General features: G+C 37.2%; 1 protein-coding gene across 5 annotated transcripts in view; it reads right to left on the reverse strand.

Annotated features, from left to right (window-relative positions):
• Nucleotides 1-20,358, reverse strand: part of dop (microtubule-associated serine/threonine (MAST) protein kinase dop) — a 1,172,801-nt gene that overhangs the window by 426,587 nt on the left and 725,856 nt on the right. For all 5 annotated transcript variants that reach the window (XM_081761418.1, XM_081761420.1, XM_081761421.1 and 2 more), the window contains one exon: nt 14,874-15,057. In XM_081761418.1, coding sequence (XP_081617544.1) covers nt 14,874-15,057 — 184 coding nt within the window. The remainder of the gene's footprint in view (nt 1-14,873; nt 15,058-20,358) is intronic.

Genomic DNA, 20,358 nt, shown 5'->3' on the forward strand with positions numbered 1-20,358 from the left:
ATTTCATAATCTGAGAGTTCACATCAAACAAGGAGAATTTGTATCCTCTGGAAAAGGAAATTCCTCTCATCTTCCTCTTGAATTCATCTATGAGACACAACGAATATCCAATTTTGCCGCCTGAATTAACATTCCTCAAGTGCTACGCCAAGAAATTTTCCATCACAAAAAGTGAACTAGAAGCTTCACTGATGTTTGCTCATGGAATAGCCACGAACATATGCTACAATTATCAATGCAGGTTACATAAATCGCACTAGAGTTTAGTGAAAGTAATGTACTAGATCAACAGATACCAATATTCTCCAAATAGTCCCACTGAATTCAAGAACTATGTTATTTAAGTGGACCTAATAAGTGAATCTCACTGATTTATTTATTTTTTTTATGCCTGGTAGAGTGATATTTCTCAACATATTCTATTTAAAAAGCATAATCTGATGACTCACATACTGATTTGTTCATCTCTAGGGGAAACAAATAGCCTCGCTGCTGACGTCCCCATTAAACCTCAATAAATAAATCAATTAATCAACTCATTTCTAGATCCTAATACCATTGTACGTAGAAAAAATATTCTTCTTGAACTCTATGCTATAATTAACAAAGGGTTTTGTGAAATGTTACCCTAACGGCGAGAAAGGGTTATTGTATATTTACTTGGACGTTCACCAGATCTCCGGTTGCATAGTAGCTCAGTGGTAGACCGTTCACAAGATCTCCGGTAGTATGGTAACTCAGTGGTAGACCATTCACCAGATTTCCGCTGGCATGGTAGCTCAGTGGTAAATTTCATCAGATCTCCGCTGGCATGGTAACTCAGTGGTATATCGCTCACCAAATTTCCGCTGGCATAATAATTCCGTGGTGGACCGTTTACCAGATCTCCGGTAGCATGGTAACTCAGTACTAGACCGTTTACCAGATCTCCGGTAGCATGGTAACTCAGTAATAGACCGTTTACCAGATCTCCGGTAGTATGGTAACTCAGCGGTAGACCATTCACCAGATTTCCGCTGGCATGGTAGCTCAGTGGTAAATTTCATCAGATCTCCGCTGGCATGGTAACTCAGTGGTAGATCGCTCACCAAATTTCCGCTGGCATAATAATTCCGTGGTGGACCGTTTACCAGATCTCCGGTAGCATGGTAACTCAGTGGTAGACCATTCACCAGATCTCCGCTGGCATGGTAACTCAGTGGTAGATCGCTCACCAAATTTCCGCTGGCATAATAATTCCGTGGTGGACCGTTTACCAGATCTCCGGTAGCATGGTAACTCAGTGGTAGACCGTTCACCAGATTTCCGCAGGCATGGTAGCTCAGTGGTAGACCGTCCACCAGATCTCCGCTGGCATGGTAACTCAGTGGTAGACCGTTCACCAGATCTCTGCTGGCATGGTAACTCAGTGGTAGACCGTTCACCGTTGCCCGCGCTGGAGTGAGTGATCCCTGGTTCGACGCCAGGCCATCTGAGTTAGTAGCGGACAACATTATGTCTGTGGGATTTCTCAAAGTTATCCGGTTTCCCCCCACATCATCATTCTTCCAATTCTTCCATAGTCTGTGTTTCTTTCAGAAACAATGTTCCGGGGAGCACTCTCATAGCTCTGGGGGAGCAGGGGCCCCAAAAAAACGTGTCTGTAAAAAACACTCCATGGTAATGCACTTTCATTACTCATCCGCATCTTTTAGCCGAAGGGGAGTAACCGTGGAAAGTAAAACTAGAAATTTAATTTCTTTTTCACTTTGAAAAATTATAAAACAATTCTCCTTGAATCCTAGCCTAAGGATGGAACGGAGTTTTACACAGTATGATCCTTACAAAAGAAAAAAGGGACTAATTATTATGTGTTATCAGATATTCGACTCTATTAGGCACAGGTAATTTTAATTTTCTGCGATCGTTCCGCTGAAACTCTAGAGTATTGAAAGCTTTCGTAGAATTCAAACCGAAAATAATGGAAAGAGGCATTAAAAGTTTTTCCACTCTTGGTAAGATTTCAAAAATCCTTCTGCATAGAAAGTTGAAATTTTGAACATATGTTCTTATATTCTAAACTAGCATGTATTATTTATGTATAAATATGGAAACACTGTTAGATCTTCTATATAGGGGGTATTTCCTTCCTGATAAGATCGTTAGGCGTAATGGGAATTATGCCAAATGGGAATTGGTATTTCACCTAAAATGGCGATGTGATTATTATCTGTGATTGACAGCTGATAAAGTGTTAGGCAAAATGGGAAGACACCGAAAGAGCATAAAGATAGTACACATACGGAAGGTAATTTTATTCCAGTGATGCTACTTCAGGCAGGCAGAACAATTTTAATCAACCATATGTACAGATTAATCTGTTTTATCGTGGCAGGATGAGGAAATTCCTAAGGAGTTTATATAGTTCCTTTATTTCAGAACTTTTTATCGAAGAACATATTTGTACTCCTAACATGATAACAATATCTATACTAAGGAACAATGTTTATGAAGTTTGAAGACGACGCTCTGAGTTCCCTGTAAATGTTGTTAGCAAATGAAAGGGCTGCAGTTTTAGCCACGTCTTTGTCTACCTTGTTAAAGCAGAAGATGAGATGTATCTGTCAACCACTCACCTGCTTTCACTGTAGTACGGTTGCTTAGCCACACCCCTTTATCCCTCAGCAACGTCGCGTCACAGCCCTCCTTCCATACGCCTGCCATACACTCCATCGGCTGTGTCCCATGGTTTAGTCTTGAGCCTTTTTTTTTTTAATAACACTTCACCATTATTCTCTGAGGCTAAGGGAGATGGTGATGATAATGGACAAAATGGTGGAATGAGAAAACAGGAGAATTCACGTACACAGTATTTGCCCAGCACTAACTCCACTTTGCGGCAGGTCGAATCAAACGAGAGGCCACCATATGTAGGCCTTAGCTAAAGCGGCCACATAGAGTAAAATACACCAACATTTCACAAATTTATGCAAGCCTCCCTGGCCACATAACCCGAAAACATGATTTCAGAATTGCGTTCATTTTCCTTTTACTTTTCTTTTCTTTCTTTTTTTTTTCCTTTTCAAGTTACCACGAAGGATCCTTAAAACACATCGAGATTTCGATATCGGATATTCACTGGCAACCTTGACTGTAAAAGTACAATAAACTGAAAAGTATTCGGAACGTCTGTTATAATGGGAGTGCCACGAACAGATGCCACACGTAGGTGGTTAACTCAAACTCTTGCCTTAGTTTTTTTTTTTCATTATTTTTTTTATCTGTTGAGAGGTATTACAAATACAAAGAGATTGTCGTACTTTTCTGACTTTCTTTTCTGAAAGACCAAAGTTAAAAATTAAATCGAATTGTTCACTTTCACAGAAGCTCAATTACGTGCAATAAAACACTTCATAATTACTTTCTCGAAGCTCATTTAAATCTAAAATTAAAACTTCTATTCCCTTCTACCAACTTGCTCCAATTCCTTTTTATTTATATTTTCTTTTAAATTTTGATTTTTTTTAATACGGATTATTTTGTTGTAAAAATCAATACAGGTCAAGAGAAATAGCATGAGCTATGACCTTGAGGCACGCAGTTAACCCTTTCAGTACCATTGGGACATATGTGTCCCACGATACATTCTCAGAGGACTCGTGGTAATTTACCGCATGTTATTGCTATGTATCGACGTTCGACTGGTAAAGGGAAGCCTGCTAATGGTTTACAGAATTCTTATGAACATTATCAAATAGACAGTAGTGGAAGATAACGTGGTGATAATGGAACAGATTAAAATGAAGAACAAGGTGCTAGTGATAAAGCAGTGGTTGCATGTACTGTCATTTGGAAAAGGATGCCGAAATGTTAAATATTTGTAATCATAAATACGACCCAACTGTTATTTCTGACAATATTGTATTATAATTGAAAATGATCATTCATGTCACAACCACTGGGACATATAGGTCCCACCTAAAAATATCAGTGGGATACAAATGTCCCTTCCTACGTCGAAAAACGAAACGACGGAAAATGTTATATATATATATATATATATATATATATATATATATATATACAAGGGCGGATCTAAGGGGGGGCTACGGGGCTATAGCCCCCCCCTTGACGCTCAAGTTTACACTGGATAAAATGGGCTTCAATTCTGCTTTACACTGGATAAAACGGCAAATTATAGTTTAGCCCCTCCCTTGATCATATCCTGGATCCGCCAGTGTATATATATATATATATAACAACTTAAAGTAACCATATATTAACGTTTCTCACTCAAAAAAAGAAGAAGAAGTTGATAGAGAAACTGCTAACACGGTTAAAATATACTGGTGTTACCAGCAGTGTTGTTAACTTTCATAAGCGTAAACTAGAATTTGGCAATGTCTCGCATTACTGGTGAGAAATGATAACGCTGTGAATCCATCCCCTGGCTTACTTTTCTCACATTCATTTAAAACGATCTTATCTCTTATATTCATCTGTCCTAGTATTTAACATTTATTTGTTTTAACTAAAGGTTCAAATATACTAGGCGGAGTCATGTTTACCTTTTACTTTTTGAACGCATGATGAGCGTACATTAATTTAAATTAGGTAAATATGCCATCACATGACACGATCTACACTTTGAGCTGCGGTGGCTCAGTGGTAGAGAGCTCACCGGTGATGCATGGGGTCTGTGCTTCAATCCCAGGTCGCGCCAAGTCTGATGATGGATAAACACCGTATGCATAGGTGTTCTTGAGGTTCCCACGTTTCGTCCCATTTTCTTCATTCAATTATTTCGTTCCTTATCATCATCCCGTCTTCCTTATGGTACTTTGTCACTTTACGTAAATCTTGTAGCTGTCATAAAAAAAAAAACTTGCAACCCTACTATATTTCTCCATGTAAACATAGTTTTGAAATGGACATACAGCGGGTCGTCTTGCTTGCTACCTGCTATCGCCCTCCCGCTGACATAAAGAAAGAAACAGCTTCGCCGCTTCCGAAACAATGGATTCTTTTGAACAGGGAAGGGAAGCGCGCCAAAATGCACGTTTTTAATGAGGAAGTTCACTATTTGTCCACTAGATTGCAGTGCTGCATGAGTGGAGTTAGCTTTCTTCCTTTCAGAATGTTGTAATGTATAAACAGTATATAGGAAGATCGGGTTGCAAGATGTTTGAATGACAGCTATAAGATTCATGTAAAGTGACAACGTACCTTTAGCCTCGGTGCATAATCTTGGGACGGTGCAGAATGCATTTAATCCCTGTGTTCTGCAGACCTGTCAACTTCTTTTCTCTTTATCCAGTAAAGTTTGTCATTTTCTTTGGTAAAACAAAGTGGCCCTTTCGTGTCCTCCCTCCTGGGATGCTTATTTCTGGAACTCAGATAGGAGATCTTCAAGGTCACAATAGTGGCCGAACTAAACAACGTTTATTCCGTGGAGTCTGGTAGCGTTTTGTATAGTTCTATACTGTTTTAATTTGTGTTGTGTGCTGATTTGCTTCCTTTCTATCTTATGCAGGGTAAGAAGATTCACAGTCAAAACTGAAAATTTTTTGAAATGATTTTATGTAGAGAGAGGTTGATAGTTAAAAACCAAGCAATGAAAACAGGTACTGGTACGTACATAAGCGGCTAGAGTTACTGATGTTTCAGTAAGTACATTAAAACGCGTTTTGAATGAGTGAGAAAAAGTCAAATGAATAAGAAAGGATCACAAAGGAAAACACAAATCGTACTAAATGATTTTGACAAGTGTGTTGTTCGTCGAACTTGTTCACAATCAAATGACCTTCTGTAAAAGTATTGTTGCAAGTACTTCGAGAAAAGATTAATTTTATTCGGAGTACTTGATATTTACAGAAAGTAATCCGATCCTTAAAATTTCGAGAAGAAACAGAAGATGAGAATGATGAAATAGAAGATATGGACGGCATTGAACCTTCATAAATATTTCAATCTGCATGTATCAATTACGTTGAATGTTTATCATTCACTGTTGAAATACTACTTATATTGAACGTTAGGATCCGCTTGGGTTAGAAACACTACCAAAAAGTCCCCCATCTCCAAGTATGTTATAAAATAGAGGATCTGCAACTAACTTTCTGAATGACCCACGTATATTGGCGTTCCATTTCGTAAGTTTACAGGTCAATAATCGATACCAATCATTCTAGAAGTCCCTCTTGCTTTCTCATTTTTTTACTATTTAGTTATCATTACCTCAGATTGGAATCTTTGAGCCTTTCTGACACAAGTTCAGTATTTTTTGATCAAATATCCATCTGGAGCGTCCGCCCATTTCTAGTACTAGTTGTGCACTTCAATAATTTTACCATAGAATTTTCATACCGCCCTGCCCACTGACTACCGGTCTCACCTTTTCTGGACGCGGTTTTGGGTTCGGTTCTCGGTAAAGAGCATTCAACCATTGAGTGCATTGGGGGTAGTTCGGATTCCACTTTAAACAGTAGGTTCACGTCTCATACAGCCTCGGTTCTGAAAAAGGACACTACACTTAAACTTTCGAACAAACATTTTCATATCAAAATCATAGGTGAGCTGTTTCGTTACTGTTTTTAAATTACACTTCGCAAACACAAACATTTTGGCATGCACGGTCCATTATTTAAACACCACTATTGTTTTTATTTCTGCAAAGAACGATTACATTCAACTGGTTCTAAAAAGTAAAGCACACATTTGTGTTTCACATTAAAAAAGAACACCAAAATAGTTTGAGCAACAACTCTGCTGTGTCGTGACAAAACGCTGTAACTTTGGCGAAGAAGTTTTGCGAAAATGAGCCTTAAAGTTTTCATCCGAAAATGTGATCTGTATCGTGTAGAACCAGTGTAACTAGGCAATAATGGTCAACCAATCAATTTTCACCAAATTTAATCACACAACATGCATTTACGTAACATTACATGTAACCACGTGTTTCCAAAGTCAAGATACACTATTTCTACACGATACAGATCACATTTTCGGATGAAAACTTTAAGGCTCATTTTCGCAAAACTTCTTCGCCAAATTTACAGCGTTTTGTCACGACACGGCAGAACTGTTCAACATTTGTTTTTGTGTGTAGCTTACAATTGTAAATTGAGATATTGAGACAGTGGCGTACGTAAGAGAAATTTCGGGGTTTAACTCCCCCTTTGAGCAAGATATCCTGGGAGATAAGTATTTACTATTTTGAGATAGACATGCAAAATTGCGCGTGTCCTGAAAGGGTATGACAATGAGCCGCCCACCTTGATGAAATTCTACGTACGCCACTGGATTGAGAGATAACAAATAAGCATATTCAGCTGGGCTTCTCATTACAGTCTTGACATAATAAAGTATCTAATTTAACCAAAATATAATTCTTTTTTGATAGATACTGTTTTTGTGAAGAAAAAAAAAAAACAAATACAGAATTGTTTTATTTTTAAACACTGAACATGTTTATTCAATTTAATTAAAATATACTAAATTAAAGTCCGTACTCAACTGTTGTTTTTAAAACAATGAAATTTATTTTGAGGTTCCCTGTGGTTATATGATTAGCACACACGTTTTTGGCGCAGGAGACTCGAGTTCGATTCCCAAGGGGGCCTCATGTGATTCGGATCCTGCACAGCTGTAGTTCCAAGTTTCATATAGCTCCGCTGCTCAATGGGATGGTAAATCCGAAAATAAACAAAGCTCATTCGTGGCTAAGCGGTTAGCATACGCGTCTTTGGTGTAGGAGACCCGGGTTCGATTCCCTGCGGGACCTCATGTGGTTCGGATTTCACGTTAATCACTAGGTTCTGTCCCATATACCCTCGCTGCTGCAATGGACGTTAAACTAAAAAAAAATCAATCAATCAACCGCAAAGAAGCAGCCAAAGAAGTTTACTTTGCAATTGAGTGTGTTCCATAGTAGGTATATAACGTTATGCTCTTAAATATGCGCAGCCACCGAATGACTGCTTCTAAGGTAAAAGATCCGTCCAATGTTTTTTGATTAACTTAGTTAAACAATGACTAATAAATAACTTACATGAATATTGAAATGGTGTTCTTATCTCCAGTTTAAATAAAAACACTGACTATACAATACCTGGTTTGTTTCGATTTTCAATGTATTGCATCTTTTTCTTTGTTGAGAAGATTAATTGTTGTAAAGGAAATCCATGCGTGACTCGCCACCTATCAATTTAATTATTCTTTTTTTTTTTCAAGAATCGAAGAATCGATCAGTCTTTGGCATTTTTAAAAATATGTTCTTTCCGTTGCTGTAGGAATTTTATTGTGAAAAAAAAAAGTCTTCAGAATTCCCTCTAAAGTGAAATGAAATATTGCAGTTTTATGCCTCATGGTTATAAAGTGTAGACCAGTGGTTCCCAACCTAATTACCATCACGACCACCATTTTATCACATGATTCATAATAAGCTTGTGTGGGATTTTTAATATTCCTATTGCGAAGATCTCACGATATCCATCTATTTCTATAATAGTAGAATCCATTTCTTGTATATAGTGGATCAGTAACTTCCCTAAAAGCGAATGGATTAAAACCAAATTTGGTCAGTTCATTCATACTACAAATATCGAATCACATCCGTCATACTGTTTCAAAATGGAGGCCTTTTGAAAATTTTAAAACTTCATAACTCCCTTAATTTTCGGTCATATGATAACATAATAAAGTGATTTCTAATTTTGGTTAAAACAAACATGGACAGTTGTTAAAAAAGTTATTGAGTGTTTAAATTTTCGAGAGGCTGCTACTTTGAGTTAGCTCATATTGTTGTGAATTTGGTACATTTTGTGCATGTGTTCAGTATCACTAAATAGTCTACTGTTAAAAACAACTTGCTTACACTTAAAATTTAGAAAATAAATAAAATCCCACACCAAAAGTTTACCTCCATTGTGGCCAGCTAGCTGGAAAATTGATTTTTAAACAACTCTGCATCTGTTGAAAATGTTTAGTACATCTATTTTTTGTTGTTCTTAGCAGTATGTACAGAAATGTAAATATGCCTATCAAAACAAAATTGTAGAGTAATATTTAAAAGTATTAGATTCTAATTATATTTTTCTCTTCTGCTTATTTTCGCGACCCGCATGCAACCCTCTCGCGCCCCCCAGGTTGAGAAACTCTGATGTAGACTAAAGGTGACAATGATGATCAAAATAAATGAAATGGTGAAATGAAAAAAAAAAGTAGGCGGAAACGGAATAACCCCGAAAGAACTCACACACACAGTACTTATCCGCTACATAGTTTACTTGGCACGAGACGGTATCGAATCTGGAACCCTAAGCACAAGAAGTGAACGATCTACCACTGAGAACTTTTACTTGGCTATATGGTTCGGTACGGAAGAGACGGGTTTGATTACCGGTGGTAGCTCATACATTTCAGATCCCACATTAATCCGTAGGTCCACGTCTCATACGACCTTTGTGCTCGACTGGATGTTAAATTACAAATAAACCAAATAAAAAACAAGGAATAAGGTACTACTTTCGCTTCAAGTCCCAGAAACTTCCAAATTAATGGAGCATCTAAGAGCTATGAATTGGTCCTTGGAAATTTTCCAATATTTTTTACTTTCCTTTGCTGTAAGCACGTAACTTTTCTTTTTCTAATACAGAAGGAAAGTTCAATTGAGCAGTAAAAGCTATTGACGAAAGACCACTTTGTTCTTGTAACTAGTTTTCCTGCCAACAGATGGTGTTGTGTGTTCTGTTCCTTTGTCCGACGTCATGGGTAGAGAGATCTTGGCTGAAGTTGACGATCAATTAGCAAAGTTTCGCAAGATTAATGATTCTGGTCAACAACTTACATGAGTTATTTCTTGTAAAAAAAATTAAAAAATAAAATAAAATGAGTGTCCACTAGACAGAACTTTGACATCACTTGATTGTGAATAATTGCTTTTCTATGCGTAAGACTGTGGATGGATAAGCACTGATAATCATGTTTACGAGGACTCAGACGATTTTCTATTCGAAATAATTAACTATGCATTGCAAATTGGAGAACGGAAAACAACAACAATAATAATACTAATAAAATATATGTGTTATTTGAGTCAAACAGAATTTATTGCATATTTAGTAGCAAAGGTAATGACACCATTGGACTTTTTCCGTACCGATTTGCGTCAACGCAACGCAAAATCTGTGTTTAGTTTGCGATAATAGACATAGCAATTATAATTGAGTTTTAGATGTCTTACGATGCGTTACACTCTCCGCAATTTTTTGCGAATGGTGGTACGTAACAAGGTCCCGTGTTTTCAATTTTAGATAAATGGACAATTTTGAATAAACATTTTTCTGACGTGGTTTCGCATATTTTTTGCTACCTCTTTCTTCAGAAAACGTATAAGGAAAACAAATTTCAAGTTTATATTTCAATTCCAGGTACCTAAAATATAAGATTATAGATAAAAAAAATAAATAAAAATAAAAATTAAAATTAAAAAAATAAAATAAAATAAAAAATGAGAAAAAATAAACGTCCACTTAAATAACATGGAGAATTTCTTCATTCTCCCTTTAGATCCCCTAAAAATCAAAAATATTCACTTTGGATTATTTTTCAGTGTGTTAGTCCCAAAAAGCTACAAATTTCAGCTTTCCACGTCAACCGGAAGGACCCGTTATTTCATGTCAATAAGTTCATGTAGTTTTATATAGAGTTAGGATAGGATAACAATGGAACTGAATGTTCATTGTTATATGATTAGGGACAAAGGTTGCGTATTATTATTACCATTATTCTTGATCTAAATCTGTATTTCTTTACTAACATGAATATGCTTATATCAATGTTTCTGGGATGTGTCTCTCTTTGTATTGTCAGCGTAATATCTATACACCATGGATGCAAATAACCACTCGTCCACTCGCCCCGGCGAGTGTTTCTTCCGTGCGGGCGAGTGTTTAGTATCATACCGAAAGAAAGTAAATGATTTCTATTGTGGGATGTGGGCTAGTAGTTTTTTTTTTTTTTCTTGGGCTGGTAAAATTATTTTGTTGCTTTTTTGCATCTCTGCTATACAGCGTGACGTGGAAAACACTACATGATGGAAGTGATGCTTAATATACTATATTATATTTAGGCTAATTTTGTCACCATCAGAATCTCCATTCTCTTCATACTAACTCATGAGGTGACTGACATGTTGCTCATTTTTGGCGTTACATTTCACAAATTTCTTTTGCTTTGATGTTGACAGAAATCTTATCATTTATGATGATAGCATTTCTGGCGCCATTACCCTCATTTACCGTCTAGGGAACACCCTTTTCCGTGCCAAGGCTGCATTGAGCTTGAAGTTGCATTTTGCATGTAACTAACAATGCTTCCCGTCGTTGAACTTTCAACGGAAGGATTGCATGTTGCTTATGAGGGAACACAAACAACCTCTGAGCAACAGGACAACCAGTTTCCGTGTTTTGCTGCTTATGCTTTCAACCTATAACTAACCTTAAGTGCATGGCTATTCAACGCGTTTTTATGGCTCCTGCGCACGCTTGGAATACGCTGACCATGTATTTAAAAGTGGATGGCTAACCACAATGCGATGCTAACGCGAAAACAATAAAAAACGCGCAGAATGCGTCGGCTTGAGCGTATTTGGTGCGTTTTGGAACAATAGACCGCCTGCTGTTTCGAAATCAGTAAAAGATGTGTAAAGGCAGGGAAAAAAAGAGGAAAGACGTGTTGCCAGACAAAGGGGATTTTTAGCAAGAAACAGCTGCTTGGAAGATGCTTTGTGCAGAGTATTGGAAACTGCTATTATAAAGTATGTGTGCGTATAACAAAAGAAAATTCACAAAAATACAAGGAAATGCCAAAACGTTAGCTAATCACAGAAATATTTATGTAACACAATAGGGTTATTTGTGGTGACTCACTTGAATGAGAATAAGGATGTGGCAGTAAGGCTTGCAAATTCTGACTGACTCACAGTATATGTTATGACTTATAACTCTGGAGAAAGTAAAATCACCGAGCAGCCAACTAGGTCGCGGTCGTTTGCGGGGGGGGGGGTAACGCATCAGAAACGCACCTGGAATAGCCATAGTCTAATCCAAATAAAAACAGTCACCTACCCAACTTTCTCAATGATAAAATTGGATACAACTGGATATTGCAAGTAAATATCTGAGTTTTAAGTGAAATTACTTTTATGAAGTTTCTTTTCTGATTTTTTTTTTTAAAGTACTAAGAGATTCCATAGTTCTTTGTCTTATAATAAGGGGCGGATCCAGGGAGAGCGATCGGGGCAATCGCCCGCCCCCCAGAAGAGGAAACTTTCTTATTTTATATATAAATGAAACCCATCCCAGAGTTTGGAGCTCTTAAAAATAGTTTTTAGTAGCAGCATTACAACCCACCGCCCCCCCCAGAATTCCGTCCTGGATCCGCCCTGCTTCTAAGAGGATATTTGATAGAGAACTTCTTGAAAATTAACAATGAAGCAATAATATGATACGCAAATTTTACACACACACACACACACACACACACTGCAGGTTTTATAATATAACTCAAATTTTTACTGAACTTTTATTTCGAAGTGCAGGCCCCATTTCTGCTAATAATTAAAAAAGATGAAATGAAATCTTTGAGTTTTACGTCCCGCGGTTATGCCGGTTAGGCTAAAGGAGACGGTGATGATGAGTAATGAATTAAATGGTGGAATGAGGAAAGTGGGAGGAAACGGGAGAGCCCCGAGAAAACCCACGCACACGGTGTTTGTCCACCACAAAGTTCACTTCGCGGGGGCTGGGATCGGACCCGGGACCCTAAGCATCAGAGGTGAACGCTCTACCACTGAGCCACCGCGGCCCCTGCTAATAATTTGAAATTACTTATTTAAGCCGTGATTTGTAATACGGAAATTTCTCGGTGAATCTTTACAGATGTTATTATTACATGACGCACCCAGAACACAAACACAAAATGGGGGTGATGTATCAGTTTACCTAAGAAGCAAAAATATCATATATCTAAGAAATCAATGATGAAAATCAATATTTGAATCAATATTTGTGAAAACCGTTACTAATTAATTCTGTTGTTAGCTTCGCTAAGGCTTAGGACAAGCATCTGAGAGAACCTATAAAGAAATTTCTGGCAAACTCTTATGTTTCGTTGTTTTTCCAGGATCTACTAACTCGCATAATATAAATAATAAAATAATTGATAAAAACAATGGATAAAGAAAGCTCTTCAAGAAAATATTGGACTAAAAGATGAAGAGAAAATCAATAAGATGTTAGAGAACTTGAAGAAGGGCTGTGAAAAATATATGGTTTGAAAATAAATGGTAGAAAGACAAAAGTCATGGTGATTGGAACGAAAGGGATCGTTGTCAAATATAGAAGTAGGAAGGGAGAAAATAGAATAGGTGACTACTTTTCGATATCTGAGTAGTATTATTAGTGATTATATGAAGTGTGAACGTGAAATAAAAGCAAGGGTAGGAATGGGGAAAGAAGCCCTTAGGAGGAAGAAAATACCATTTTGTGGGACCTTGAATAAAGAATTGACCAACAGACTTATATAATGCTCCGTGTGGAGTATTGTACTGTATGGGTCAGAAACATGGACATTACGCAAAAATCATGAAAAACGTCTGGAAGCTTTCGAAATGTGGGTGTGGAGAGGAATGGAGACCATTAGCTGGATCGAGTAGGAAATGAATGAGAAGGTATTAGAAATGGTGAGGGAGAAAGGAATAATTTTAGGTGATATTTACAAAAGGAAGGGAAACTGATTTTTGACATTGGTTAAGAAGGAACTGTATCATGAGGGACGTTCTAAAGGGTATGGTGGAAGGAAAGAGAGGGAAGAGGCGAAGGAGACTACAATTAATGGACGATATCAAAACAAAAAAATCGTACGTGAAGACGAAGAGGTTAGTGGAAGACCGTAGAGCATGGAAGCTTGTCAGTTGTAGCAAGTGACCTGCCAATAACGTCAGAATATCTGTGATGATAAAGATTGTATTACTACTTTCAGAGTACGATTTAGTTTAAATTTATGTTTCATTGGAATATGTTTGCAAGGAAATCCATTTTGTTTTATTTTTTCCAGTTTTAGTAACAATTCAAAAAAATAACGAAAGTGTCATAATTTCCTTGAGAAACGTTCATCCCTAATACGTTTGTTTTATCTTGGCACATTTCCCGCCAGTGCACTTGGTTGGCTTTTAAAGTACTTTCTGCTAGCACTCACGTGAACATTTTAATCCAATAGTCGTCTTATTGGCTTTGTCGTGTAGCTAGGTGACGTTAGTTGTCAGCCAGGCCATCAAATGAGGTCATTGCTGTTTGGCGGGAATTTGAAGTGCTTAGTTAACAAGTGTGTTACAGTGACTTGTGAGTGGTATGGCGTTTTGCTGTGTTTCCTAGCGTATTGTGACTCGCAACTTAACTGCGGCGTGGCAAGAACGCGTTGCAGATAGACAATGGTTTATTTGTGGATTTTGCAGAAGGGGGAATATTTATAAAGAATTGTTACTAAAACATGCAGTTAAATTATTGTACTTTAAAACAGATTATGTAGCCTATGAAAGGGGGAAAATATCTTTCCAGGCTGGGAAGGCTGAATTAAACTTAGAGACAGGGAAGTCAAGACTTAGAAGGGGGGAAATTCCCAGGCTTCCCTGGCTACAAATAAATCCCTGCAGATAGATCCATCCTTTAGGCGAGAAGCGTGCCAAGATAAAACAAACGTACTTTACAACCAGACAATGTTTACGGACTGGCACATCAAACCACACGAGGTGACTTTCAACGACTTGGAGTCATTTTTGAATCTATATTTAAGAGTTTAAACATAGGTGATATAACATCATCTTTAGGACTTACCAGTCCCTGTGATGGATCCAACGGAGAGGTGGCTGGGAGAAGCAACCAGGAAACTTTCCCTTCTTCTTCTTGCATCGTCGCTTCGTAACTTAAAACTTCCCGACATCGATGTCGGAGGATCTGCGTCCAAAGATCTACGCGAAGCACTAGGTAAAGACAGAACTCCGGCACAACCATGTTCCACCTGTAACAAACAAGTTCAACAAATATTAACTTGATTATTCAATAATAATTCATTTACGATGATTTATTTACCAAAAGAAAAAAATCATCATACCATACGATGATTTGAAAGTTAAAAATACCTCAGGTTAAAATGTATCATTGGTTTCAAGAATGTTCAATTAATTTTCCTCTTTGTGCTGGATACTGCTAGAATTTCTGCTTATACAGTGTCAGTCAGAAAAATGTATACACTATTTAAAAGAAAGAAAAAAAACTATATATCATATTTTTTAATTATATTTAACCATTGTTCAAACATATGCTACAAACCTTCAAGTAAGCATATGTTTACATTAGATGTTCAAAATATTGACCGTTGCTTGGGACGCTCGAGAAACTTCGCCAGAAGACTACAGAAGCATGTGCATCGGTCTACATTGATACATTGACTGCTCGTCGTTCCATGTGCCCCAAACTTGTCAACAATGCGTTTGATTGTTAGGCGAGTTGGTGGTTCAGTACCAAACTCCCTCTCCATTGAGATTGCACTTCGATGGCATTCTCAAACCTGATAAACCACTTCAAAACGCACTTACGCTGCTTGTACGTCAAGCGTGCTCCTGTCATTTTCTTATCTCGCTGACAGTACCGACATCTGTTGAGCAAAAACCGTACTACAACATACTTTTAACTTAAAACAATATCGACATCTGTTGGGCGAAAAAACGTACTATAACATACTTAAATTTCAGAATAACTGCCAATACTAGTATCCTGATACAAGCTGACAAAGAGTGCATACATTTTCCTGGCGGACTCTATTCTTACTGAACAAGAAATATTCGCTGAAAATGGTGAAAGAGTTTTCTGATTCTACATTAGGCAGTTAGATTCGATTGAAAACTGACCAGAAGAGAAACTGCAGGAAGATTTAAAAATACAGTTTGTAAAGCGGTGCAGTACGATTAAACAACATTTAAACAATAACTTCAAACATGGAAAAGTTACCGGTTCAAATATATTGTACACGATTAATGAAATATTGAATGTAATTTTATGTGATTCTTGCAAAATGGCAGTGCTAAACATCTAATGTATACCGTCTTTCTGTTTTGTGTAAAATGCACTAAAATCCTGATACAATTAGCTGCTAATTAATTTCATGTATTGTGTGCTCCTATTGAGTTGCTTATTGTCAGTAGTAATCGCCCCACTTGAGGCAAATTTTTCCGCCCCCTGGAGCGTGGCGCCCGTCGCCGCCGCCAAATTTTGCGCCCCGGGCGCCCGGCGCCCGTTTTTGGGTTACATGGCCCGGGGTCAATGACCTAGGGGGCGCCCACCGCCGCCAAAATTTTGCGCCCCGGGCGCCCAGCGCCCATTTTTTCGGGTTACGTGGCCCGGGGTCAATGACCTAAGGGGCGCCCACCGCCGCCAAAATTTTGCGCCCCCAGGCGCCCGGCGCCCATTTTTCGGGTTACGTGGCCCGGGGTTAATGACCTAGGGGTACAATGAACCACCCCCTTTTAGATCTTGGCAGGGGTACCTAGGACCACCCCCCTTAAATTTTGGAAATTGCCAAATTTAAAAATTTGGTATGGTAGCCTAGGACCATAGTATGTACCTCTATCAGTATTGGATGTCTATGTCGTTCCCTTTCATGGGTAAAAAATTGCCAAAAAGTCAAATTTCGGGGGTTTTTGACCTAATTTATCCCCTTTGATGAGGTGTTATTATCCTATATGGTTGTATGGGCATATACAGGGGTCCATTACCTTTCATAAGACATGGGTATATTATTGCACCCCTTGAAAAATTTGGGAGGGGTACCTTGGCCCACCCCTTAAATTTTGGAAATTGTCCAATTTAAACATTTGGTATTATAGTACAGGACCCTAATATGTATTATGATAAATTTGGGTGGTCCACCTCGTTCCCTTTTAGGGGTACCAAATTGCCAAAATATAAACGTAAGCAATACGTTGTACCACGTGTTTGGTCTTTTGGTCCAATTTATCCTCTTGGATGAGGTCCTATTACCTTATATGGTTATATGGTTATGTATAGGGGTCCATTACCTTTCATAAGATATGGGTACATTTGTGCACCCCTTTAAAAATTTGGGAGGGGTACCTTGGCCCACCCCTTAAATTTTGGAAATTGCCCAATTTAAACATTTGGTATTATAGTACTGGACCCTAATATGTATTATGATAAATTTGGGTGGTCCACCTCGTTCCCTTTTAGGGGTACAAAATTGTCAAAATATAAACGTAAGCAATACGTTGTACCACGTGTTTGGTCTTTTGGCCCAATTTATCCTCTTGGATGAGGTCCTATTACCTTATATGGTTATGTATAGGGGTGTATTACCTTTCATAAGACATAGGTACGTTTGTGCACCCCTTTAAAAATTTGGGAGGGATACCTTGGCCCACCCCTTAAATTTTGGAAATTGCCCAATTTAAACATTGGGTATTATAGTACCGGCCCTAACATGTATTATGATAAATTTGGGTGGTCCACCTCGTTCCCTTTTAGGGGTACAAAATTGCCAAAATATAAACGTAAGCAATACGTTGTACCACGTGTTTGGTCTTTTGACCTAAGTTATCCCCTTGGATGAGATCCTATTACCTTATATGGTTATATGGTTATGTATAGGGGTCTATTCCCTATCATAAGACATAGGTACATTTGTGCACTCCTTTAAAAATTTGGGAGGGGTACCTTGGCCCACCCCTTAAATTTTAGAAATTGCTCATTTTATATATTTGGTATTATAGTACTGGACCCTAACATCTATTATGATAAATTTGGGTGGTCCACCTCGTTCCCTTTTAGGGGTACAAAATTGTCAAAATATAAACGTAAGCAATACGTTGTACCACGTGCTTGTTTTGGCTCAATTTATCCCCTTGGATGAGGTCCTATTACCTTATATGATTATATGGTTATGTATATTGGTCCATTCCCTATTATAAGACATGGGTATATTGATGCACCCCGGGAGGGGTACCTTGGCCCACCTCTTTATTTTGGAAATTGCCCAATTTAAACATTTGGTATAATAGTATAGGACCCTAATATATATATATATATTACTATAAATTTGGGTGGTCCATCTCGTTCCCTTTCATGGGTACGAAATTGCCAAATTTTAGTACAACCACGTGTTTCGTTTTTCGCCTAATTTATTCACTTGGATGAGGTCCTATTACCTAATATGATTATATGGTCATGTATAGGGGTCCATTTTCTATCATAAGACATAGGTACATTGATGCACCCAGGGAGGGGTACCATAGCCAATCCCTTAAATTTTGGAAATTTTTCAATTTAAGCATTCGCTATCATAGTACATGACCTCAATATGTATCATGATAAATTTGGGTGGTCCACCTTGTTTCCTTTCATGAGTAAAAAAAATGCCAAAATATAAACATAAGCAATATGTTGTATCACGTGTTTGGTTTTTGGCCCAATTTATCCCGTTTGATGCGGTCTTATTACCGTATATGGTCATATGGTCATGTATATAGGTTCATTTCCTATCATAAGACATGAGTACATTGATGCACCCTTTAAAAATTTGGGAGGGGTATCTTGACTCATCCACTCAGTTTTAGAAATTGTTTAATATAAGCATTTGGTATCTTCGTACAGGTCTTCAATATGTACCACTATAAATTTGGATGGTCCACATCGTTCCCTTTCATGGGTAAAGAACTACCAAAAATCAAATTTCGGAGGTTATTGACCCTTTGATAAGTATTTAGCACGTTATATGGTTTATTACCTTTATATGTTTATGTTCTCTTTTAAATTTGGGAATTATAAAATAACATAATTTGGTAAACGTTTTCTAGGACCCATTGTAGATGTTGGTGTTCCTCTTATGGCCAAATATTCAAAATTTAAAGGTTATTGACCGGCTTTATTATTGAATAACTACAGGATTTATTACTTTTTCATAAGACACAGGTGTATTTGTGTACCAATCTTAAATTTCGGGAGGGGTACATTTCTTATTGTCATATCAATAATTGGTGATTGTTCTTAAAATTGGATAGTATCTCATTCATTGGGTAAATCATTATGATCACGTGATCAGTTATTGACCTATGATGGGATTAGGAGTCCAGGACATTGGTACATTTAAACTTTGTAGGATAATTTGAGAATGCGTCATTGGTATTGATTATTACAGCCAAATATAAACGTAAGCAATACGATGTACCACGTGATTGACCTTGATGAGGTAGTGTACAGGGATACATAGCTAACCTTATTGAATCTTATGACTCATAGTCTTAAGGGAATACATGCTACAACACTGGCAAAGTTATTGTTGATGCAATTTGATTGGTTGATCACTATCTTTCGTGCAATCTGATTGGCTGATCACTATCTTTCGTGCAATCTGATTGGTTGATGAGTTTCAAATCTTTGCTGCATTCAGTTTTGTTTTAACATTTAAAAAGTTTGAAACTTTGGTTTGACATTTTTTCGTTTGATATTTTTAGTTTAAAAATTTTTGTTTCGAAATTTTTTGTTTGAAAATTTTGTTTCAAAATTTTGTTTGAAACTTTTCGTTTGAAATTTTTGTTTGAAAAGTTTTTGTTTGAAATTTTTGTTTCAAAATTTTTTGTTTGTAAATTTTTGTTTCAATTTTTTTGTTTAAAATTTTTCGTTTGAAATTTTTCGTTTCCAAAATTTTTTTCTGTTTAAAAATTTTTGTTTGAACAGTTTTGTTTGGAAAATTTTGTTTCAAATTTTTTTTTGTTTGAAAATTTTTGTTTGAAAATTTTTTGTTTGAAATTTTTGTTTGACATTTTTAAAAGTTTGTGCACTCATTAGTAAAGAACCGGAACTGTTTAGAGCAAAAACCTTTGACAACATTGTGGTGCAATAGTACACGTCAGAACATGGGGCTGTACTTGAAATGAAAAAAACACAAATCATTGAAATGGATCATTTTATTACACTCCACATACATCCATACCAGATAGTGGTTCTGGATATTGTCGATACAATGTATTTTGAACTTCTTGCACTAGTTTGTCTTTAGCATATAATTTTAATTCCAATTGAAGTCTTTTAAGGTCTATTGCAATATCAATTGGTGGAAACTCAATGTCCATTTGATCACAAATAAACTGTTTATCAATACAGGTATGCACCCAAGAACGATGTTGACAACCATCACAATATCTAGATACATGTTGTACAATATGCATAACACATTTTTCAAAATAGTACTTTTTCAGGAATATACTAGTTTTGTTGCACACTTCCACTGCATGTTTCACACACTGAAATA

Source organism: Thermobia domestica, chromosome 6 (genome assembly GCF_964235325.1).
Source record: "Thermobia domestica chromosome 6, izTheDome1.hap1.1, whole genome shotgun sequence".
Lineage (NCBI taxonomy): Eukaryota > Metazoa > Arthropoda > Insecta > Zygentoma > Lepismatidae > Thermobia > Thermobia domestica.